This window comes from Heterodontus francisci, chromosome 9 (genome assembly GCF_036365525.1).
Source record: "Heterodontus francisci isolate sHetFra1 chromosome 9, sHetFra1.hap1, whole genome shotgun sequence".
Taxonomy (NCBI): Eukaryota; Metazoa; Chordata; class Chondrichthyes; order Heterodontiformes; family Heterodontidae; genus Heterodontus; species Heterodontus francisci.
Window position 1 is genome coordinate 84,369,324 of NC_090379.1, and position 25,368 is coordinate 84,394,691.

Genomic DNA, 25,368 nt, shown 5'->3' on the forward strand with positions numbered 1-25,368 from the left:
GTCAGCACTGCCCAATGGCCTGCCAAGTCACCATTCCAAGCCACTCCTGTATGCTGTGGCACAACTGCTAGGCAATGACCACTGCCTTCTCAGAATCTGAGTCAGCAGGCAAGTGAAGGAGCAGTCTGGCAGCCTCCCCATTGTTTTCTGGCTGTTGAAATGGAGCTGGTGCTGCATGAGGTGGTTGTGAAGACGGCCGTCCTCTGTGATACAATGATACCACCTCCATAGGTCATAGCTGCAAGGAGATGCTGCCAAGTTTCAGACCACAGCTGACCGTTATTGTCACTATATTCACCAGCCCTATGCTGCATGGTAGCTGTGTCTGCCTGTTCCTTGGTTTTCCTTTCCCTTAAATTTTTTCTTAATGCCGCCTTGCACCTTCAGGATGATAATGAGTTGAGATACTGTTTGAAGCTTTGTGACAACTTTCAGATTTGTTCTCCCCTTTTTAATACACTCCCCTTCAATTGCCCCATCCTTCTAATTTGACTCATCTGTAATTTTCCTGTCCCACCACCAGCACAATGCATTCAAATATGCAACTGGAGTAATGGTAAAGAGTTGACTGAGGGAAATTTGGCACGTAAAACCCAGTTCTATTTGAGTCTGTTCTGGTAACAATTATGCCAAGAGAGGAAAACCTAAACTATGGATGCTTAAATAAAAATCAACTCAAAACAAATCAAACCTATTTCCTTATGGTTAATAAAACAATGCATTTGAAACCCTTTCTAATTTACATTAGAGGTAATTTGATACTTATTTACTAAAGTGCCCCTCCTGTAGGATTTAATATTTCATGTACTTTTTTCAGAGAATATTGATGAAATAAGAAAATAAAATGGAAAAAAGCAGTTATATTCATCAGGAAGTTGATTTGAATAACTACTTGGTTTAAGCTACATTAATGTCAGATAGAAAGTCTGCTTAATAAAAATTCAAAGAAAGATTGATTAATTACCTTGTCAAAATGGTGCAAATAATAGGATGCAACAAAATCCACAAGACTGATCTGATTATCCTAAAACAGCAAAGAAAGATAAATATTGTAAATTAATACTGTGAATATCATGTACAAAGCGAAACAGTTGCTTTCTTGCAATTTTTTATTGCCCAGACCTACAGTGGTATAAACATTTCCTTCAGGTTTTAATTATGGGTCTTATTTTTTCCACTTAAAATATAAACTATTCTCATAGAAATGAAAATCAATTTGTGGGAAAATATCAAATGAAAACTTAATGCATTTGTCTGAAATTCCTGTCTGCAGATTCAGCAAAGGAATTAACTGCTCCAAAAATCACGGTGGCAGGCCTTGGAACTCTGCCTTGAAGCCAGTCGAGGTCCCTTGATTTGAATGCCTTGGGTGGACACCAGTTAAAGAGGCTGTAAAGTCCATTGTTAGAATGCTGGTTTGATGTGGGGGTCTGGGAGTGTTATGCCAGGTTCACCCGCTTCCTGGATGCAACTAAACCTTCTTTCAAAATAAAAAAAAATTGCAGACCAAGTCTTCAAGGATCCAGGCTTTGACCCAGGCCTGGGGTGGACTTCACAACAATCAGTGAGTCAATCAGGATGCCCAGACTAATCTGGGTACCTGCGCCGGCCATATGTTAATTTCCACAGAAGGCCCAGGATATGGGAACTCCAACAATCATAGTTCCTCAGTTCTAGTCCCAGCTTTAGTCCCTTAGATTGATGACTTGGTAAGAGACAGGCAGATATCTCAAGGACATCCCAAGCATTTGGGTGCAAGGCCAGCACTATCAAAGGCCCAGCCTAGTTTTTAGTTGTTTTGATAGACTCCTGCCAAAGTTACATGGGAGTCCAGTGGACCAGCTGTAAAGTTTTAGGGCCAACCATTTAAAATAAATTGCTTAAGGCCTCTATTTAAAAGAGCAATTTCAGAAAAAAAAACCAGATTAAACATTTGCTCTCTCCTCATAAACTCCTCTTCCTCATCTAAAAATCATGCAGTGCAGTTAGAACATCAGAATATGTATTTTCACCACTTAGTTTGGCGCAATTTAAATGGGGAATAATTAGGAAAACATTGGGTGACATTAAAAAGACAAAATAGCAAAAATGTTGGATACAAGTCAGATTCCAGGATCACCATTTTATCTAAGTGGAAGGCAGAACCTCAAAGTCATGCAGTTCTGTGAAGAAGACAATTGAAATAAATATTCATGGAAATAAGGTTCTCACTTGCCTGCACCACAGCTTCCTCTGGCCAAGTCACGAAGTGCAGTGTGCTACGATCCAGGACACATGGTTATGTGCCGATTTCATAACCCACATCTGCCACAAGTGAGGCTCCATATAACATCTTTTCTTGTTTTATGCCATATGGCAGTTCACAAGACTGCAAATGGAATTAATTATAACTTGACACTGCTCCTTGATATCTCTATTCTGAACAGTACCTTTTAAAAGCCAATCTTTTGTTGGTGCAGGGTATCTTTCTCAACATACCAAAACTGTCATCTTTTAAAATTATTTGTAATAAAAGTAGTTTTAGATATGATTAAAACAATTTCAACCCATTTCTATCATTCTTGTTGAATTTAATGTTTTGGCAAAAGTGGTAAAGAGACTTGTAAAAAATTTCAAAAAAGGTTCTTATCAAATCAGTCTGGAGCTAGATTAGAATGCTCTGTCGAAACTTTCTGTATTTGGCCCTTTTCTTTTATTGGCTGCTTTTACATTTTACACCTCTGTGACATCCTTATATTCTTTGTCATACAATTTCATGCAATAAATTACATTTAAATCATTTCCAAGCTAACCAAGTCAAGGTACCTATTCCAGCTGTTACGACCCAGTGAGAAAGGTGTCCAGGGTTCCCTTTCAGCCATCACCTGGTCTTACCATAACAGGGTTTAATTTTAAACACCGTGTTTGTAGCTCCCCCTTGGTGAATCCTTGTTCACTGCTTTCTAATTATAAGACAAAGAAACCAGCACAAACAGGCTTTCTTAGGTTTAAAGAAGAAAAGTTGAAATGTACTAAACTTAAACTCTAATTCGGTTGATGCCTACGGATACAAAACGTACCCATGCTAGCATGCATACGTGATACACACATGCAAATAGAGACAGAAAAGAGAAGAAAAATAAAGTGGAAAAGTTTGAGGCAGTATCTGAAGAGTTTTTGTTATGGTTCTTTGGGTTCACTGTAGAGTTCTTCATTGTAGGTAGATCTTGCTTTTCGTTGGGGCCCAATATTCTTCTTAAACCTTGTTCGCTGTAGGAGAATTTTCTCTCTTGGAGTTCATGTGTCTTCAGTGGATTCAGAGGCTTGTGAGAAGGAGATGGGCGCAGACAGACAGGAGAAGCTGTGGCAAGCCAGCCTGGAGAGATCTTCTCAGTCTAGGAGCATTCTGCTTTATGCCCAAACTGTTTGTATAAATTTAAAAAACTCAGGTTGCCCAGCAGATTAGTCATGTGACTAGCTGGTTCGACCATGTCCATTTGTGTATTTGGCCATCTTAGCAGTCAACCTGGAATGCTAGCTCCTCACCTTCAACGTCTGGTGATCAAAAGTCCACTGTGGGTTGAATGTGTCAGGGAATGGCTGCTTTGTCCTTCCAAACACTGTTTGTTAATATGCAAATATCTTATCCAACCACAGTTGATCCATTTAACAAGTCCTTTCTTCACTTCAGTAACAGTTTAAAATCAATGTTCATGACAAAATTAATGTGCCTCATTCTTGGCAGGTGGGGACCTAGCATGACACAGTGTAAAATGGATTAATTTAGTCGATAACTAAAATTAAGTCGTGGTTCAATTACTAAACTGTTGGGCAAAAAGGCGTGGCGCATTCACGACTTGTGCGCTGTTAAACCACGGCGATATTTCGCATGGCGGCTCATTTACCAGGAGGGGGCGGAACGCCTGCCCCCGATGACATAGAGGGGGCAGCCACTCTGTCCCTGGCAACGGCGTCCGGCGTCACAGTGAAGGCGCTGGTGCCATTTTAAAAGGGCTACCAGCCCTTCATTTAAATTTAAATATTTAAAGTTACCATACCTAAAAAAATTAAAGGGAAAAGATCATTAAGAGTTTTGTTCCCCTCTCCCACACCCCCAATAACTGCACACTTTATTGAATGGACTTCCCGCCCCCACAAAAATTTTTTTTTCTTTCGATCACGACCTTTCCTTCGAACTTTCTTTCCTTTAACCGTCAACCCCTTCCCACCATCCCCACAACCAGTCATGTTCGTTTTTGCCACTCTCTCCCCACCCTGAAAAATTCACTCCTCCCCCCCTTCCCACCAGTGTCACGCCTCGGATATCCGAATGGAGATCCGAAGGCACAGGAGTTCCAGCCACCAGCCGGAATATCGTAGTGGGATGGCCGGTAGCAGCAGGTAAGGTGATTAATTCATCAATTATAATATATTAACATATGTAAATTGTGATGCCGCCATCGGGGGCTGGTAAAATTCAGCCCGTTGAGTTTCAGTTATAAATGTGGACTTTAACCACAGAATACTCTTTACAGCAAAAGAATCATAGGAATTAATGCTTTGCAATTTCGAGTCACCTGCTAGTTCACATATGTACAGAGTTTGCTATGAGACAGCCATGTATCACTGGAAATTGCTTACAGTCAGAATTCAGGTATAACATACTCTGCTTTTGACATCCTTTAATTTTGGAAGAATTTCAAGGCCAAATCCATCTGCCTGGCCACGTGTCCTGTTCCCACCATTCATGTGATTTCCAAAGGCTAGGATGAGTCCAAGCACAATCTTCACACTTTGTTGGTCTGTCAAACTCTGTACACAAAAAAGTCTTAATTAACATTCAGACAATAGAACTGTGGTAGTTAACCAATAATACCGAAATTTTCATTCCTTGTTGCATCAAGAGCCAAACTCTGCAACTCTTTCAGACCACAGATAAAATCAGATAGCTGGCTTGTTGATGTATGTTGGAATAAGTTTACACTCATTTTAAACATGAAGGTGGGCATTCCTAGAGTATATTCAACAAGGTGACAATGAATTAATCCAATCAAATGAACAATGACAGATGATTTGAAAATATGACAATTGGGATAAAAGGTCTGCAGAACCATATAATTAAACAAAATTAACAAAACTAGTTTTATACAGGAGATGGTACGAAGTATCTCGATTTCAACACAGTGAGAGTACAGGGGAGTGTCTAGTTTATGCGATATATTTAGTTTTTCATTAAAAATAGAGTAAAATATTATTGGAGCAAGGACAAGGCCCATCACCACCTTCACAATGTGACTAGGGACGGGCAATAAAATAGAATTTTGCTATTGTCAGCCTCATCCCAAGAACAAACAAAATGAAATAGATCTCAGCAGGTTGTTGACAGTAGCTAAATATTTTTGGATTCACCCTAAATATGATATTTGATTAATCATACCTTGCTCAGGTGTAGAACATTCCCTACTTTGCGGCGTATTGTGCAGATTCCTTCCATAAAAACAGACTGGAATATGATGCAGTGGGTACGTTCAGCAAAGTTAGGAATCTGTGATAATTCATACAAGAACCTATTGAAAAGTGATAAGTGATTTGTGTCAGACATTCCTGTTTTGAATTCTTACGAAATAAAGAAACTGATTAATGCAAAAACAGTATAAGAAAAAATAATGGCATTAATTCTTTTAGGTTATTAGGAATTCACCTTCTGTTTTGGATTCCAGTAGATAAGGTTATATATTTTAATAAGCTATAATGAATAATACAGCAGAGTAGAGAAGGAGTGATAATTAAAGTACAAGGTGAAAGCTAGTGCCCTAATGAATTCAAGCTGCTCGATTAGTAAGAGTAGCTAAAAGTCAAGTTGCTTTAATATTGGCAATTTCAAATGCCTACCCTTTGTTGTGATTGATTGATCACTATGTGGAACTAAATTTAACATTGTTGTGCCTGTTTTATGGGCCTGAAACAAATTTAGCAGGGCAGGGACCTGTTTCCGATCAGCACGGGTGTTCAGGCCAATGCTAAATTGGTCAGGCCCTTTTATTTCTGTGACCCTGGTGGCCACCTGAAATGAGCACAAGCCTCATTTCAATATTAAAATAAGTCTCATTTTTCACCTGGATTGATAAGTTTGTTTGCTCTAGTCAGAGTTTGCGACTGACTGATATTTCTGGGTCTTGAGCAGCCGAACCAGCAGTCCTGAAAAAGGCCACTGGAGGCGGTTCATTAAGAGCCTTTTGGTGTTAGAAGGAGCAGGAGTACTCTTCCTGGGCTCCAGGAAAAAAACCAAGGTCACTATCAGTATTCTGTCTGGATTGACACCCAACATCCCCCCCACCATCCCCAGATTTACCACTGAAACTTGGCATGGGGTGAAACTGGTTTCAGCTGCATCGGGGCTCCTGATTGGTACCTGCAGCTTGTCTGATATATTCTGACTAATTTGGTCCACAGGTGTCTCTGTCCCAACATACCATCACTGCACACTGCGAGAACCCAGCCTGGTTTGTGGTGTAATACAATTATCATGTAGCTTCTGAGCAGCAGGGCATCTCAGACAGCAACTCCCTGATTTATGCATTTAATTGTGTATGTGCACTCACTGGAAGTTGCTGTCCGATTTACACATTAAATGGTGAGTGCTGATTGCCTCATCATTATTTCTACCACAAAATCTGGCCCTTTGTGATACAATAACAAGTGAAAGGAATGCTCTTTTGATTTCTTTAAACCTTTATTGCTTTCAAGAACATTTAACTAATTGGATCAGAGGCTCCTGCAGCCAAGGCTCAGTTCCTGTGGCTTAATCAATGTCAGAACAATCAGGATTCCAAACATCCTATAGTCAGTTGGAACCTTTTTTCTTTTAATTTGCTGAATATTGTTTTACAAACATAACCATACTTTTTGAATAATACATAAACTAATGTTTATTATTGGAGATCTCATAGTCACGTTAATACATCATGACCAATTTTTGGGGCGTTAAGGTTAGGCTCAGGAGAGCAGACATTTTTACCATACTTCAGACAGATGAGCACCAGCTAAAATTGTAAATATGCACCGACACTAATTGGGTGGGTTTGTGATATGTGCTGAAATTGATTCAATTTCGAATTGTCACTCAGTTGCATACCACTGGACAAGTATAATTCTTAATTAAAGAATTTGTTTTTTAATTTAATTTTTATCTTCATTTAAGATATGTTCACTTTGATGCTTGATTTAAGTTTCATTTCTGCTGTCAGCTTTAATTTAAAATTTGTTTTCCATTCTTATTGAGGTAAATGTCCCAAACTCAAGTGGCCACCCTCTGCTCCCATATGATTCTTTCTAACCAAAGAGCTCCTCTACAGATACTAAGCCCTCAGGGGTGAGGGCCATTCCACTTCTCCCTCACATCAGACTTACATTTCCCCATTTATTGGGCTGCCTGGTGTAGGCCTTGCACTGACCCTGTCTTTATAGCTACTCTTTTGTATAAGCTGGACATTGTTGTTATTCGTTCCTGGGATGTGACTGTTGCTGGCCAGGCCAGCCTTTGTTGCCCATTCCTAACTGTCATTGAAAACGTGGTGGTCAGCTAGCTTCTTGGACTGCTACAGTCCTTGGGGTGTAGGTACACCCACAGTGCTGTTAGAAAGGGAGTTCCAGGATTTTGAACCAGCAACAGTGAAGGAACAGTGATATTGTTGGTGCGTGGCTTGGAGGGGAACATGCAGTTGGTGGTGTTCCCATGCATCTACTGCCCTTGTCCTTCCACATGGTAGAGGTCGCGGATTTGGAAGGTGCTGTCGAAGGAGCCTTCATGAGTTGCTGTAGTGCATCATATATATGGTATACACTGCCGAAACTGTGCATTGGTGGTGGAAGGAGTGAATGTTTAAGTTAGTGGATGTTGTGTATGTACACCTTTAAGAGATACGAGATCATGTTAGTCATGTAAGAGCTATGATGTATCAAACCACATGATTCTGAGTGTTTAGCAGTTTTGATAAAACACCTCAACAGTGAACATCTGAGTGTATTAGCTGCTCTCTCAGTACTCAATAAAGAACCCACAATATTGTGTTACTGATCCCATCGGGAGTGGTCAGTCTTTGTGTAAAGCCAATGTTATCACAGAGGTTCAACAGCGTGCAATATGTTGGCAGTGGTGAGATCTTTGAAGACTCAGACAATTCTGAAGAGAGCACACGTTTTCTTTCCTCTTGGAAGATCAGACTACGGCAGCAATGATCTGGTTCTCCAACACCTCAACATTTCAAGCATTCTTAGCTTCAAAGCAGTGCAGTCAGCAGCAACTGGGTAAGCTTCTTTTCATTTAGGGCTGTGAAATCGGGTGGATGCAGACTCCTCTTGACTCGATAAACACGAGGATTGTGAGGTGTTATGGAAGCGATTCTGAGGTGTTATGGAAGTGATTCTATTTATTTTGTTAAAAATATTCTTTGAAGAATTCATAGTCAAACTGAAGAAATGTTGGATCAGTTTTTTTCAAAAGAGTCATCAAGGGGACACTGTTGAAAGAACTGTGTTGGCAACAATGGTTACTCGTTGCCACAAGACTCGTTAAAAATGGAACAGAAACCCTGGTAAAAAGGGAAGATGTGGGCAGAGATGTCAGTTGCTAGCCCCTTGATAGGACAAGCTCGGGAGCAGCAGTGCGCACATGGGAGGGCAGCAAACTCACAAGCTTTTGTTTGTAGTGTCAGTGTGTTTTACCTTCTGGAATGAGATAAAGTCAAGTCTACTGAAGAAGTGTCAAGGAAGAAGACCACAACCCAGCTCGCTTTCCAGCACCTCTCTAAAAAAAACTGAGAAGTCCATTGTGTCAATTCATCTCGTCTGCTGTCTTTGAAGAAATGCCTGCTAAATTAATCCTCAATGCCGCCTGAAAAGAACTGTTCTAAAAGGATTCAGTGACCTGTCTACGTGCACTCGGAAGTTAGACTGTATGCCAGTTTTGGAACACAATATATCTCATCTGCGGTTTTCTTCAGGAATAAGCAAGTATTCAGCCCAAGTGTTTTTTTTTGTCTGTAACAGAGCTCTGAATAAAAATCCCTTTTTTTTTCCCCGGTTAACTGATGTGTGTGTGTGTGTGTGTGTGTGTAAAAGGGGCTAAGGTAAAAGGGGACTTTAAAATTTCAATCTGCATGTTTCTGCTTTACTTCACTGCTGGTTAAGACTTGTTTTATAATAAACTGATCATTTTGTTGTTCATTTAAGAAACCTGGTTAGTGTGTTCTATTCTGGGAAAAATAGAGTTTATGATAAACCGTATCGGTAAATGAGAAAATTTAAAATATATGCTGTAACCTGTGGAGAAGTGGGACTAGAATAAACAGTGCACTCTTTCAGCCTCGGTCATAACCGAGGTCAGTTTCTTATCGGCAGCAACTTGAGGAAGTCTGGGCAAGTGAACGCTGTAGAGGGGTAACAGACCCCGGTACATTTGCAGGTGCGTCGGATGGTTCAGCGCCATCATGGCTGCAGATCAAGCTCAGAATCAGCGTATTTTCGGTAGGGGGAGTTAAAACACAGAACGGAGGAGAGTTTCTACTTTGTGGTTTCAGGTGGAGCAATCATTTTTGCTATTTTTCGAGGGAAAATTGCCATTACACTTTTGGGCCTTTGATTTTTCTTGGTGCAAAATCCACCCTTCTTGGGCAGGATTAATCCAGAAGCATACGAATTTGACGGCAGCGCCACAACCTCCAAGCTTGTCCATTAGTGGCATTGCAACAAGTCTCCACAGCAAAAGACAATGCCACAACCTCCAAACCAGTTCACTAGTAGAACTGCAGCTACTTTTATTTTTCATTGCAGAAGACAGCACCATACCATCCAAGTCTGTTCAGAGGTGGTACTGCAAGTCTTTCTACTATTTGCCTTCATAGCATATCTTTTCTTCTGTATGTCAATCATGAAAACACTTTTTCCTACTACTAATTAGAAAGCACCTGATCTGCTTTCAGAGTTTCTTCTTTTCAAGCAGAGAGGCAAGCTTTGTTTCAATGACATTGCCACTGATGATCCACAGAAGCAAGCAGCAATGATGCACATATCTAATGGCAATGAAGGACTGCATCGTCTCAACACATCTGGTCTTAATGATGAAGAACAAAAGGTTCACTCTAGAAGACCAATTATGCCTCAGGCTCAATTTTCGAGTACACCGACTTAAATTCATGTCTTTCAGACAACAGCCTAACAAATCCATAGACCAGTTTGTCCGTCGTTGTTCTGCCCAAGGCAGAGAGTGTGATTTTACTGACTCCGACCTGGCAGATTGCATTACTAAAATTGTGATTGCATCCACACCAGTGGAACTCTACCAAAAACGATCTTTTGGACAAACCCAAAGAATATACGGTTGACACATTATTGAAGGATGGCCACAAATTTGAGTCTGTCATCACAGATCAACAAAGCCTTCAATCTCTATGTGTAACAAATTCCATAGGTGCACCGAAAAGGGATTCCAAATCCAAAACACCATGTACAAGGTGCAGGCTTTTACATTTGCCTAAAGCCTGTCCAGCACTCAACTCCATGTGCAAAGCATGCAGTGTCAGAGGACATTGGAAAAGACAATGTCGCAAAGGCAAGACAGACACTGCGGGCAAGAGTCCTGAACACAATTAGTTGAACCACAGGACATCTTCGCACCCTGACAAGCTTTGCAATTCTCCGTCACGACGTAACCGATTCATCCACGAATTAGCGGCTGACACGAACACTATTGATCCTGAAGATCAGAGTAGGAGCACGAGTGAGGAAGTGGAACAGATATTCCATGTCATCAATGTTACTGAGCACATTGATTCAATTACTCCGCTAGAAGCTTTTACATCCATTCATTTTTCCTGTCTAAGAAAACAGGGCACACATTTGCTCTGGGCCAAAATGGACACAGGTGCCAGTGCAAACATATTACCCGTACACATCTTGAGGCGCATGTATGAGGGTAAGTGGCATGCCAAGATAACTCCGACCAATGTTCAGCTTACTGCTTAAAATGGATTCCTGACACCATGTCTCAAATCCATTATAATTAAGTGTTGTTACAATGATTCTAATTGGAAATGCCAACTTTTCTATATTGTTCAAACCTGCTATCACAGGACTGTGAACATTCAGTGACCTATGTTTGATAACCATCCAGGGCATCGGGCGATGCCAAGCACTATCTCCTTCCAGTCCTCAGACAGTGACTGGAAGAAATCTTGCAAAAAGAAGTGCAATGTGAGCTGTGGTTTCCCAGATTTTCCAATAGTTTTCCAATTTTGCCCATATTGTGGTCAGAAGATAGAAGCAGTTTTCAACTTTTGCACGTCTTGTGGTTTCAAGATTCCTAAGGGTGAGAATGAGGATGAGGCACAGCCTGTTACATCCAACATACACCCATCTCCTGACTCCCCAAAGCCTGTCCACCATCTACAAGGCACAGGTCAGGAGTGTGATGGAATACTCTCCACTTACCTTGGATGAGTGCGGCTCCAACAACACTCAGGAAGCTCATCACATTCAGGACAAAGCAACCAGCTTGATCAGCGCCCCATCCACCACCGTAAACATACACTCCCTCCACCACCAACACACAGTGGCAGCAATGTGTACCATATACAAGATGCACTGCAGCAACTCACCACATCTCCTTCAACATTACCTTCCAAACCCAGGACCTCTATCATTTTGAAGGACAAGGACAGCAGACACGTGGGAACACCACCACCTGCAAGATCCCCTCCAAGCCACACACCATCCTGACTCGGAGCTATATTGTCATTGCTTCACGGTCACTGGATCAAATTCATAGAACTTCCTCCCTAACAGCATTGTGGGTGTCCTTGCACTAGATGGACTACAGTGGTTCAAGAAGGCAGCTCACCTTCTAAAGGGCAATTAGGGATGGGCAACAAATGCTGGCCTAGCCAGCGACGCCCATGAAACAAATAATAAAAAAAACCTTCCATCACTTTGCTGATGATTGAGAGTCAACTGATGGATCGGTAACAGGCCAGATTGGATTTGTTCTCCTTTTTGTGGACATGACATACCTGGGTAACTTGCAACATTGTTGGGTACGTGCCAGTGTTGTAACTCTGCTGGAACAGCTTGGCTAGGGGCGCTGCAATTCTGAAGCAGAAGTCTTCAGTACTATAGCTTGGATGTTGTCAGGGCCCATAGGCTTTGCTGTATCCGGTGCCTTCAGCCATTTATTGATATCACATGGAGTGAATCAAATTGGCTGAACACTGGCATATGTGACATTCGGGATCTCAGGAGGAGGCAAAAATGGATCATCCACTTGGCACATCTGGCTGAAGATGTTTATAAATGCTTCAACCTTGTCTTTTGCATGGACATGCTGGGCTCCCCTATCATTGAGGATGGGGAAATTTGTGGAACCTCGTCCTTCCATAAGTTGTTTAATTGTCCACCATGATTCACGACTGGATGTGGTGGGACTGCAGAGTTTGGATCTGGTCCATTGCTTGTCGGATTGCTTAGCTCTGTCCATGTATTGCATGCCCTTCCACTGTTTAGAATACATGTAGTCCTGTGTTGTAGCTTCACCAGGTTGGCACCTCATTTTTACTCTGCTGCACTCCTCACTGAACCAATGGTTGAATGACTATGAGATTGCAGAGTGTGGCTAAATACAATTCTACAGTTGTTGATGGCCCAGGGTGCCTCATGGATGCCCAGTTTTGAGCTGCAAGATCTGTTTAGAATCTATCCCATTCAGCACGGTGGTAGTACCACACAATAGGATAGAGGGTATTGTTATACTCGGAAGGAGCCACGATGAAATAAAAAGTGAACTGAAGAAATTACGAAATTAAAAAAACTGTTAAACTGAACGACAAGAAAGTGGGCACATTTACACCACAGACAAAATGGAGTAGAGGTTAAGTGACCCCTCCTGTACTGTCAATAAACAAGCCTGTCTGCAAAGATGAATCTCATTAACTGTGTCCGAATTAGCTTGAAGGAGAACCCATTGAAATTGAGAGGAGCCCATTACATTTTGATGATTCTTATCTACAGGAATGAACTAACAAAGGTTCTATTGTCAGACTGATTCCACAGTCAAACCAAGATGAGTAGGTGTGAAGTGGCACACAGTGAAGTTGTAACAGAACGGTCCCAATCCAGATGACAATGGTTTCCATATCCTGGACCATTCTGTGGTCACACCAGGGGACAGAACCTTGTATCACCTGACAGACTCAAATGTGATAAGAATTTTACCTTAATAGGTAGCCCTCTGGAGAGAGAGGGGAGATTGAGCAAAGAACACAGAAAGCTAGTTCTAGCCAAATGCTGTGAGATCAGATAAGGAAGAAGCCCTGCTGCTGATATTATACTTCAACTTGCTGCAGTAGAGAACTTAAAAGGTGATCACCGCTGCTGGACTGAAGTTTTAACCACCAGAAATCTACAACACCTCAGCAACTCCACGACTGCAAACATGCACCTTTGAAAAGACTTCCCTCCTGAGAAGATTCAACAGGTTTCTGTGAATCATGAACTCTTACATCAATTGGGACCTGAATTGCATCTTACCCTTTCCCTTCTATCTATCTATCTTTATGTATGCATGTGTGTATGAATGTGTGAGTGGGTGAAGATTGTGAACAATTCAGGTTTTGCTGTTTAAATAAAAATTTAACCTCCCTTTTTTTTAAACCTACAAGAAAACATGTCATTTGTCTTTTTATTTGATGCTAAAGAACACTTAGGGACTGACACAACATTTTTAACAAACACTAACTGCAAACAGTTGGGAGGTGAAAAGTGGAAGCCACCCGCATCATTTACCACCTGTCCAGAATAGTATCCTGAGTGTGAAGATGGGACTTTTTCTCCACAAGGACTGTGCGGTGGTCACTCCTACCAACACTTTCACGGACAGATGCATCTGCAACAGGGTGAGGTCAAGTAGGTTTTTCCGTCTTATTGTTTCTCTCACCACCTGTCGCAAGCCCTGTCTGGCAAATATGTCCTTCAGGACTCGGCTGATTCGGTCAGTACTGGTGCTACCAAACCACTCGATGCTGGATATTTAAGTCCCCCACCCAGAGTGGATTCTATACCCTTGCCACCTTCCATGCTTCTTCCAAGTGATGTTCAAAATGGAGCAGCACTGATTTATCATATAAGAGACGGCAGTAGGTAGCAATCATCAAGAGGTTTCCTTGCCTAGATTTGACCTGATGCCACAAGACTTCAATGTTGTCAATGTTTAGGACTCTCAGGGCCACTCCCTCTTGACTGTATTCCACTGTGCCACCAATTCCCATAAGTCCTTCCGATCAGATAGGACATACCCAGGGATAGTGATGGAGGAGTCTGCGACATTTTCTGTAAGGTATGATTCTGTAAGTATGACTACATCAGACTCTTGCTTGACTAGTCTGTGGAACAGCTCTCCCAATTTTGGCACAAGACCCAAGATGATAGTGAGGAGGACTTTGCAGGGTCAACTGTGTCGTTGTCGTTTAGGTTGACGCCGGGTGGTCCAAACGGTTCTTTTTCAACTTTTCTGCAGCCGCTTTATACAACAGAGTGGCTTGCTAGGCCATTTCAGAGGGCAGTTAAGAGTCAACCACATTGTTGTGGGTCTGCAGTCACAAATAGGTAATGACGTGAATGAACCAGATGGGGTTTTACGACAGTCTAGTAGTTTCATAGTCACCATTACTGAGATTAGCTATTTATTTCAGATTTATTAATTGAATTTAAATTCCACCAGCTACCATGGTGGGATCTGAACTCATGTCTCTGTAGCACTGGTCCAGGCCTCTGGGCTACTAGTCCAGTAACATTACCACTATGTTACCGTTCCCACTTGGACTCCTCGCCTGCTACCTTTTCCACCATTCTGGCTGTACACTGCAGTTTTGTCACATGACTTTCTCTAACTGTCCCTCCCAGTCAGTCACAAAAAACAAAACTCTTCAAGAAAAAAAGCTCATTTTTTAAAAATGCTGCTAAAACTTTTCTCTGTTACACCTAGCACTATCCAAGAGAATAATCTTTAATTCCTGGAGACTCAGGACAATCCTTGAGGATTGGCAACCTGATCCACCATGAAACTGACCCTTGAAATGTTTTCTTCACCTGTGGAGTCTTTCCTGCAAGTTCTCAGAGATATATTTTTTCCAGCTGGGTGCCCCACCAAGTCATCACATTTTATCTTTTGGTCTTCAGTTGACTTTGCCTGGTAGTTCTTGACAAATTGGATTTAAGTTTTATCTTGGGCCATTGGCTCCACAGATTTCTGGTTATGAGCTGGGGTTGATTTTTTTCAATTCCATCTTTTCTCATGTAGACTCCCAATGTCTGCCCCAAACCAATTCTCAACCTACACCTTTCTCACAACTGCTTGGCCTGGAAGCTCCCTGCTCCTCTTTCTGACCAAACTTGCACCTGACTGCAAACCAAACCATTGTTCCTGACCTTCCCATTACACCTTCATCTCGACTCTGCACCCAAACCCAAACTTGAGACCTGATGCTTACCAGCACATCACACAACACAGAAATAAAACATCCAAACAGAAACAAAATTGACATGGAGAGAAAGACAGAAAATCAAGGACAGGAAGATTAGTGGACAAACAGACAGGCAGACATCAGAGAGACACAGAATTGTGGAAGGGGAGAGAGATTGGGGAAAGTGAGCAAGAAAAACATGTGGCTAGATAGAAACATCCGCAAAGAGTCACAAGTGTGGTGAAAGAAAATGGTGCGAGAAACAGAAGGCACAGTGACATATAGTACAGCTTCCTACTCATTTCTAACGACCATTATAGTAGCATTCATAAATTCCACTATAAATGCAAAGGAATTAGCCAAGGGCCCATGTTCCATGAAGGAATGTCCTGTACAACCACTATGGAAGATAAGCAATGCTTTTGTTCCATTACTATTACTTTTTCCTCATTTATACCTAGATTTCTCAATTTAAATTTCTGTAGTTTTGTGGATAAATGTCATACAGTTTCCCTGCCATAAATATCAGATAATCATTAACCCTCTGTAATACATGTTCTGCCGTTACACTACAGAAAAGTTTTCATATTGTTAAATTTTCATTGGGTCAAAGAAAGATTGAAAGGGAAAGCAAGATCTCTTTTACCCTTTGGAACTTTTTGAAAACAATCATTTTAGCTCATGAAGCTAATCTCTTCAGAATTATTTTGCACATATGATAGATAAGGTCAGCATTAGTTAAACACAATGCTGGTCATTCTAAGACCATTCCAATCAGAATTATATGATCTCCCCTTCATACACACTTTACTGATCACTCCCATGTAGCCATATTGTGTCACTTTCAATAAGAAAGGGCAATGCAGTAGATAGCTAAGACTACAACAAGGAAAAAAAATATTCTTTATATTTTTTGAATGCAGTATAGTCACAAATTAAATGATAAATTTCAAAAATAATAGTTACATTATGACGGCTTTATACAAGACGTAAGGTTCCAGTTGAGATAATTTTAAAGACCGAATTATTCACTGTAAATTACCCATTGTCAAACTCGCCTAATCAGTGCAGAAAAACTAGTGAACAATAATAGGTTTTGTTTGTGGCACAAATTACACAATAATTGAAAATATACAGCATAAAAATGACTAAATATGTATTTGGTATCACAATAAATATGCTTAGATTTTGAAGTGTAAACAAGCTGATATTAAAATCAATTGTAGTGTTAAACCAGAGTTACATTAAATGTCTAGTCATTTTCCTAAGGAAGTATTCTTCACGGTGAGCACATTAATCTCTTTATCCAATGATTCCCATCATGAAACATCGTTTAATGTTTGGGGAATTAATTGGGCCTTAACAAGGTTTCTCCCCCAATATTTTTATTAGCTGTATATCCATCAGTTGTGCACTGAGCATTATACATTGTTCTTATTTTACCAGATAACAGACATTAGCTATCTTGCTCTTATATTTCAACAATACTATTGATGACCATATACAAGCCATGATTCTGTTATCCCAATGCGGAAGTTATACTTGCATGGAGCACAGATAGGAGCTGGAGCTACAATATTATAGCCTGATTCTCCAACCGATGCTCCCTATGAATGCCGCTCCCTGCTGGAAGCACAGAACCTTCCCTCTAATGTTTTAATTAGTACAGCAAAAATAAATTGCTTACTGCTCTGGTTTATCCAGGAGTTTTACTTCTTCCTCTTTTGACTTCTCATAATATTTGCATATCTTTGTCAGTTCTTCTGCCTGAGCTCTCTGTAACGCAGGGACATAGTTAAAATGATTATTCAACAATTACATGACTTTAAGTACATTTAATAAACCAGTAAAACGTATTATCTGCCCAAAGTTTGAACTGGGTATGTACTGAAGCAGGCCCTTTAGGAAGGCATATGCTTCAGAAGATAGCAGCAGCAAACATATGCCCAATTTTATAACATTTTTGTAGTGCTTACCGCTGGATCCAGAATACCCTTTGTCACTTCCACCCATAATCTAGAACGGTGTGAAATTAGTCGAGCAGCTTTGGCACAAAGGAGAAAAGTACTCGAAAATAATTGTTTTGTCCATTTAAGAAGATAAGTCTAATGATCAGTAAATTACGATTTCATAATTGGATAATATTGTTCTATTATGCATGGATTGTGGCATGACTCCAGTAATCTCCAAATAGCTGGCTGTGGTTTGCTTCTGTGTTTCAGGGCTTTCTATTTCCATTCCATCTTCCTATCACCAACTCCCGTCTCAACAGACATCAAAAAGCAATGAATCATGTCAGTTTGGAACAGACTGTAACCTATTACAATTTTGATGAACTATAATGAGTGGAATATTTTGACAACAGTATAACAATTACAACACACTATTTGAATTATACTAAAACAGGAGCAATATGTTATGGGATTCTACTTTAATTTAATGATTTGATGATGAACAGTGAGAGGTTAAGATGGCACATAAAGGATGTTTTTAAAAGTTGCGAAAAGAAGATTGCCCCAAGGACAGAAGACTCTCAGATTATAAAATGCAACTTTCCAGGCATTTGGTTTTTAGAGTTACTTGAGGTCAGCATAGGTGCTGTTTGGTTGGTCAGAAGCACTTTAGCAATTTATAAACTATTTAATATTCTTTTTAATTTTTAAAGCTACAGTTACACTGCCATATTGCATCAATGCAGAAAAGTGCTTTTGGGTGCACATCAACAAGAAAATGATGTATAGCTGAAGAGTTAAGTCCCAAACAGGTTCCTGAGCTCACAGACACAAAATAAGAAATCATCAAATGAACATCTTTTGAATTTACTTTCAATCTTTTTATTAGTCAATCAACTGTGGCATCACATCGTCTTCAAATGAAATGGGTTAGAGGGGAGGGAATAACTAAATCTAAGAGCATAATTATAATTTCGTTCCAATTTTAAAGTCATATATTTGGTCCTCATATAATATTGATAATGATAGCATTGTTTATAGTTAAAGCAGGACTGTAGCAGTAGAACAGATGGCTGGGTATTTAAAGGGGATGAAGAGCTCTGAAGAGGAAACAAAACTCTTTTTTTAGGATTCAAATGAGACAGAGACTGAAAAAGCTAAGCTCATTGGACAGAAATGGTCCTCTCCCTCCATTTGAACATATCATGGCCGTGTTGCTACCCCAGGATTACTTCCAGCATGCACCAGACAGTATCAAAGACTAGTGAACTGGAGGGAAACAGGATGGAAGTCTAGCCTTTTCCCCGCTTCATTTGCATGGGAGTGGCAGCCCTGATGGAGGGGGACAGGTGGAAGGAATTACAGCTTTAAGTAAGAATGCAAAGGTAGGCCTTACTGCCAATTTTGCCTCCATTCTGCTGCAATTCTGCCACTGACAGATAGCACAATTATAGCACAACTAGATTACAAAGGCATTTGCCATCAGAAATATAGACATTGGTATGTATAATTTAAAAAGCTGACAGAAGGTGAGCACAGACATAAGATTTTAGTATATTACTAGTTGATCTTGCATGGTGTTGCACATGTTAAGTAGGAGCATGGGTCTGTCGTATCTGTCTCTGATGTTTTTTGTTTTGCTGTTTCTTTCTCTGTCTCTCTTCTGCTTCTCTCTCTCTCTTTCACTTCTTTTCAGCTTCTCTCTGTTTAACTCTGCTTGCTCTCTATTTGTGCTCTTCTGTTTAACCCTCTCTGTTCTTTTCTTTCCTTCACGGTGGCATGGTATGTTGTGATGTGGTGGGGAAGGGAGCCACCAAATGCTTGCAGTGAAAATGTGGCCCTCAGCAGCTCATGTTGGCATGAGGCCAGAAGCCCCATCACCCTTAACTTGTTCCCCTCAACCTAGTAGATGCTGCTTGAAAGCTCTGTAACAGCTCCTCCTTTCACTTATCTGGGTTGGCAATGGACTGGGTTGGATTTATCCTGTTATTTTTGGACAGGATATACCTGTGCAATTTTCCACCTTGTCAGATAGGTGCCTATGTTGTAGCTGGACTGGAATTGCTTGGCTAGGTTCATTAATCACTCCAGTGAATGGGTCTTCAGCACTACTGTTGGGGGGTTGGGGCCCATAATATTTGCTCTGCCCACTGAATTCAGCTGTTTCTGGATATCGTGGAGTGAATTGAATTGGCTGAAGACTGATATCTTGTTAGTGGAAGATTCAAGAGATCTAGATTATCATCCACTCGGCACCTCTGGCAGAATATTGTTGATGCAAAAGCTTCAGCTTTGTCTTTGGCACTCATGCACAGGGCTCTGCCATTGTTGAAGCTGGGGATGTTCATGGTGCCTCCCCTAGTTGCTTAAATGTCCATCACCATTTACAACAGGATGTGGCAGGGTTGCAGAGCTTTGACCAGATCTGTTGGTTGTGGGATTGCTGAGCTCTGCTGATAGAACTATAGCCTAAACTGCATGCTATGTAATAGTTGACCAGATTAGTTCTTCATTTCTAGGTACGCATAGTGCTTCTCCCACATGCTCTTCTGCACTTTTTATTGAACCAGGGTTAGTCACCTGCCTTGATGGTGAAGGAGAAGTGAGGGATATGCTGGCTCACAAGGTTACACATGGTGGTACACAATTCAGCTGCTGCTGATGGACCACAGCTCCTCATGGATGCCTAGTTTTGAGCTGCTCGATCTGTTTCAAATATATCCCATTTAGCACGATGGTGGATACCCTGATAGTGAAGACAGGACTTCGTCTCCACAAGGACTGTGTGTTGGTCACTTCTACTGGCACGGACAGATGCATCTGCGGCAGCTAGATTTGAGAGGGCGAGGTCTGGTAGGTATTTCCCTTGTTGGTTCTCTCACCACCTAGCGCAGGCCCATTCTGGCAGATATGTCCTCCAGGACGTAGCCAGCTCAGTCAGAAGTGGTGCTAATGAGCCACTCTTGGTGATGGACCTACTTGCTTCTTCCAAGTGGTGTTCAACATGGAGGAGTACTGATTCATCACCTGAGGGAGGGCAGTGGGTGGCAATCAGCAGGATGTTTCCTTCCCGATCTTTAACTTGATGCCAAGGAACTCCAGGGGGTCTGGAATCAATATTGAGAACTCCCCGGGCCTCTCCCTCCCAACTGTATACCACTGTGCTGCCACCTCTGGTTGGTTTGTCCTGCCGGTGAGACAGGACATACCCAGGAATGGTGATGGAGGAGTCTGGGACATTTTCTATAAGATATGATTCAATGAATACGACTATGTCAGGGTGTTGCTTGACTAGTGTCTGGGACAGCTCTCCCAATTTTGGCACAAGTCCCCAGATATTAGTAAGGAGGATTTTGCAGGGTCGTTTCCATTGCCTAGGTTGATGCTGGGTGGTCCATCCGATTTTATTTTTCTTCGAGTTTTCGGGAGCACATTGATACAACTGAGTGGCTTGATAGGCATTTCAGAGGGCAGTTAAGAGTCAACCACATTGCTGTGTGGCATGTAGGCCAGACTGAGTAAGAAAGACAGATATCCTTCTCAAAACGATATTAGCGAACAAGATGGGTTTTACAACAATCTGATAGTTTCATGGTCACCATTACTGTTACTAGATTTTTATTCCACATTTTATTAACTAAATATATTTAAATTCACCAGCTGCCGTGGTGGGATTTGAATTCGTGTATCCCGAATATTAGTCTGGTCCTCTGGATTTATTGTCCAGTAACATTAGCACTGCCCTTGCACAAACTGGAAAGCTAGTGCAGTTTAATTTTACAAAAAAAGGAATTCAGCAATAAAATATTATCTTCAAATTAGATACTTCATTTGCTGTATGAAGAACCACTTAAGTTGATCTTTAGTTGCCTGCAATGTTTTTTTAAGTTCATGACCCTTTTTAAGTATGAAGATGGCTTAAAAACTGGAATGCTTGTGTGGATCTCTGAATCACTATTTGCAACAGAAGACTTAAGAAATTGCTCACATTTCTTTTAATTTCACAGTCCTAGCTACTTGCCATATCATGGAATACATCAGACAGTACAGCAGTCTGTTCCAACTTGCATCAGTTGTTCTTTTTCAGTAAGAAGGACAAAGATTTCCTTCTATTGGTAACTGGACTTTGTAACATAATTATGTTTTAAAAATATTGATTTTTAAAAGTTTAAGATGCAGTCCAGATGGTCAGGTGACCTCACATCTACTCTGTTAAAGGATAAGACAGATCAATGACTTTTTTTTTGAAAGAAAGACACTGCAGGGTAACACCTAATGAACACCGGGTTTCACCCTCCCAGACATTTAGGCCATAAAAGGGGTTCAGTGATTCTGAAGGTGCAAATGTACTAAGCAGCTGTTAACACCTGGGAACAATGGACGGCCCAGGTGCCTCAGTGAAACCAGACTTCTAGAGTTTGCATATTGGAACTGGACAATAAACTATTGACTTTTGAGTCCAGACAAATTTAACTGATTTTCTGAAGACAGACAGGCTGTCAGAGAAGAAACCAGCAATTGCAGCCTGAGAGCAGGCTGTAAGGAAGGCAACCAGCGGGTGTAGCTCGAGAGAGAGAGCGAGGCGACATCTGTTCAAGGAAGCTTGATACAGTAAAAGACTGCGAAGACTTGAACCTGTTTCCAAGGTTGAAGCCTGTGGAGAAGAAGATCAGCAGGATCACTAGGATTTGCCTTATTCACAGACGTCCAGGTCAGAAGTGCTTGGCGAAGTGAGCGAAGAGGACACTAATTTTTTTTTTGGAAAATGTCTGGGAGATCCAACCCATTGCTACTGGGAGAAGTTTGGGATTTCTAACACAATGGATTTCGCCATCAAAAAGGATTGTGTAGCATATAAGCAGGGGTGAGGTTTTCAAGTAACTTAACAAGTAAAGAAAATACCTCTCTTTATAATCTGGGTATCAGCTACTTAAAAAGTACTATTTGATTAATAGAGATTTATTATATCAACTAAATTAAAAGTCTCAAAACATGAAATCTTATGTAATTTTTAAAATTGGTCTGGGGGCTCATATCTCGTATTTTAACGTCAATGGTCTCACTGAGGTCATAACAGTAACTATTATAACATTGGTCCCTAGCTGATATAATCTTATCACTGACATCAAAATCAGCTTTTAGAAAGTACCACACACAATCTCTAAGCACTGCGAAGCTAGCCACAAAAAAACTTTCATTCCATTATTCACTATTGGTTTAGATTATGGATGAAATAGTAAATGCCCAGAATACAGGCATAATTTCAGTTCAATTGAGAGTTCTGGACGATGCTGTCAACTATGAGGGCAAAGTGAGAATGATTTGTGAATAACATTTGAAACCTCAAATTATACTGCATGCTTGAACTAAATCAATAAGAAGGTAGCAATTAGAGCTCAGCCAGATAGCTCAGAAAATAAGCAGAAATTTCTAATGCTGATCTAAGCAAACAAAGTGCTATTACAAACTAGTTCTTTTCCAGTCGCATTATTCAAAGAATTAAAAAAAAAATTATTTTCCTTCCTGTAACTGTCTGGTTTCCTCAAAATGCAGTTCATTCGAGGGCAATTATCTGGTCTTGCCACCATTCCAGTAGGAGAGCAGCGCAGTGTGTGCATTTTGTCAGCCCAGCTGAGCTCATATCATTTTGTGTACTTTGGCCCAGGCACAGGGAGCATCTATCACGTGGGCAGGATATCTGACCTATCAGCAATTGGTTGCATTTAAAGTACAGCTGCACTAAAGACCTGAAAAACAGGTTTCAAGTTACAGAAGAGTGCGGGGAGAAGGTAAAAAAGACGGACTACATATTTGTAAAAGCTCACTTACCTAACTATGGTTCCATGGTAAGCAGGGGAAGAGCATCAGTAGAAAACATATCACATGATAGCCCATTTTGCAGCTCTTTTAGCTTACAGCTGACCACAGATATTTTTGTGGGTTATTAAACAGCAACTTATGGTCATAGGGAGTCTGATACACCGTAGTGCTCTCTACAGAGGAACTGGGATCTGTATGAAAAGGGCAAGCAACAGCATGCTTCTCCAAACAGATTGAAGAATCCTTACTGAGATATGCAGGGCTAGATTTTCCCATGGGCTATAGGACCTCAAAGTTGGAACCAAATGGGGTACCGAGCTCACTGTTAGTGACAGCATGCCCTACGATACAATCTACCAGGAGGTGGCCTCCTAATTGGCTGTCTCTGTACTCACCTAATAAGGATGGTGGGTGGGCACTCAATATTGTCGGCCCAGTTAGAGGACTGCAGCTCTGGAGCCTCGGCTGCTCCATGGAGGCATGTATTGAAATGTAAAATTATCGGAGCAAAGACATTAGATCCCTCGAGGTGAAGGGGAAAACCCATCGGGTGAATTGTTTGGGCCATGGGTGGAGTCTTTCCTGCTGGCAGCCCCCTCTTTAGGACATGGAGCCTCTGGCTCTGACTCACCCTCCCCCACTCACCAGCCTGCCGTAGGGAGGGCTCCCCTATGGAGATGGCGGATATTGATACGCCCACGAAATCGGACCTAATTGGTTCCATAATCAGCTTAATCGGCTGCCCACCTCTGTGGTGCGGGCAGCCGATCAGGATCCCTACCTGCCCATGGGAAACTTCCCTGGTGGTGGGACTGCATTAGGAAGCCGTCCCGATATGGCTCCCCACTATTTTCTCGGCCCCCGTGCCTCCAAGCCCCAAGCCCACAATTACAGGGTCAGGAAAACTCACCCCGTGGAGTCTAAACCAAGTGTAGGTTAGAATATTTAATTCAATGTTAAATCATGTACAGAAAGCAAAATAAAGAGGGAAAAATGGGAGATGCTACAATGTGGCCGTAAGGTGGATAAAGAGGGGCAGACATGTTTTTTCAATGTATAGGTCAAAGGAGTATAGAACAGATACAAAATTCTCATAAAAATTGTGGAATTTGTGCGCAAATGTAAACTACCCAGGAGAGCAATTCTGAATAACATTGGATTTGAAGTAATCTCTACAGCTACAGTATTAGAACTGCACAAATTTCAAAGCTATTGCTATTGTAATAAGCACTTACAAGAGCAACTTAACTTGCATGGCACAAAACAAAGCAAGGCAATGAAATAAGTATTGTTGAAAAAAATGTGATAATAAATGGATAGTGCAAGAAAAATTTCAAGAGGAGTTTTTTCTGATGTAATAAGCTGGATTCTTGATAGGGCAGCTCAGGAAGGGCTGTGGTGCCACCCCACCTCACCCCACAATCTCCCTCCGTATCCCCAGCCCATTCTCCTGGCTTTCATTAAAGACACGAATGATTCTGCTTGGCAGAAGTACACTTTTAATGCATATGTTGTGTAACAGTCTCTCTGTGCTTCTCTGCAACAAACTGGATTAATTTTATCCAGTTTCTACACACTGGACCATGTGTGAGAATTTGCCTTTCTTCAGTATTCAACTTCCAAGGTTTAAAATCTGGATATTTAAAAAGTTAAATTATCTTCCATAATCATAGAAATAAACTATAAGTGGCCTGATGTTTGGAGAAGGGTATTATAAACTTGATCAAATATGGATCGATGTTGTTAAGAGAACTGGTTTAAGTAAGGTACACACAGGGAGTAGGTTTGCACTATAATGTGCAACTGTATCTCCACATCGCACAGCAGAAGCCAATGTGACAAAAACAGAGAATGACACTGGGACATGGGCACTTTTTCACCTGTCAAGCATGTTGAACAATTGCATGGCCTCAGCTACTGATTTTTTACAAGACTGGGAACATTCACCCAAAGGGAACTGACATGAAGACATGTTTTCATCAGTCAGTCAGGAGATGTGAATGAATTATTACTTCCTGACTAGTATGTGGTATCACAAAAGAAACACAATGGATTTTTGACTAATAGATGTGAGCATCTATGAAAAAAAAATGATTGTTATGCAATAC

The 25,368-nt window shown here is 41.1% G+C and overlaps 1 protein-coding gene across 2 annotated transcripts in view; it reads right to left on the reverse strand.

Moving 5' to 3' along the window:
• The window catches only part of fmn1 (formin 1), a 578,693-nt gene that overhangs the window by 240,430 nt on the left and 312,895 nt on the right, over positions 1-25,368 (reverse strand). For both annotated transcript variants that reach the window (XM_068039414.1, XM_068039415.1), the window contains 4 exons: positions 17,176-17,264; positions 5,417-5,546; positions 4,645-4,791; positions 965-1,024 (listed from right to left, as the gene is read on the reverse strand). In XM_068039414.1, coding sequence (XP_067895515.1) covers positions 965-1,024; positions 4,645-4,791; positions 5,417-5,546; positions 17,176-17,264 — 426 coding nt within the window. The remainder of the gene's footprint in view (positions 1-964; positions 1,025-4,644; positions 4,792-5,416; positions 5,547-17,175; positions 17,265-25,368) is intronic.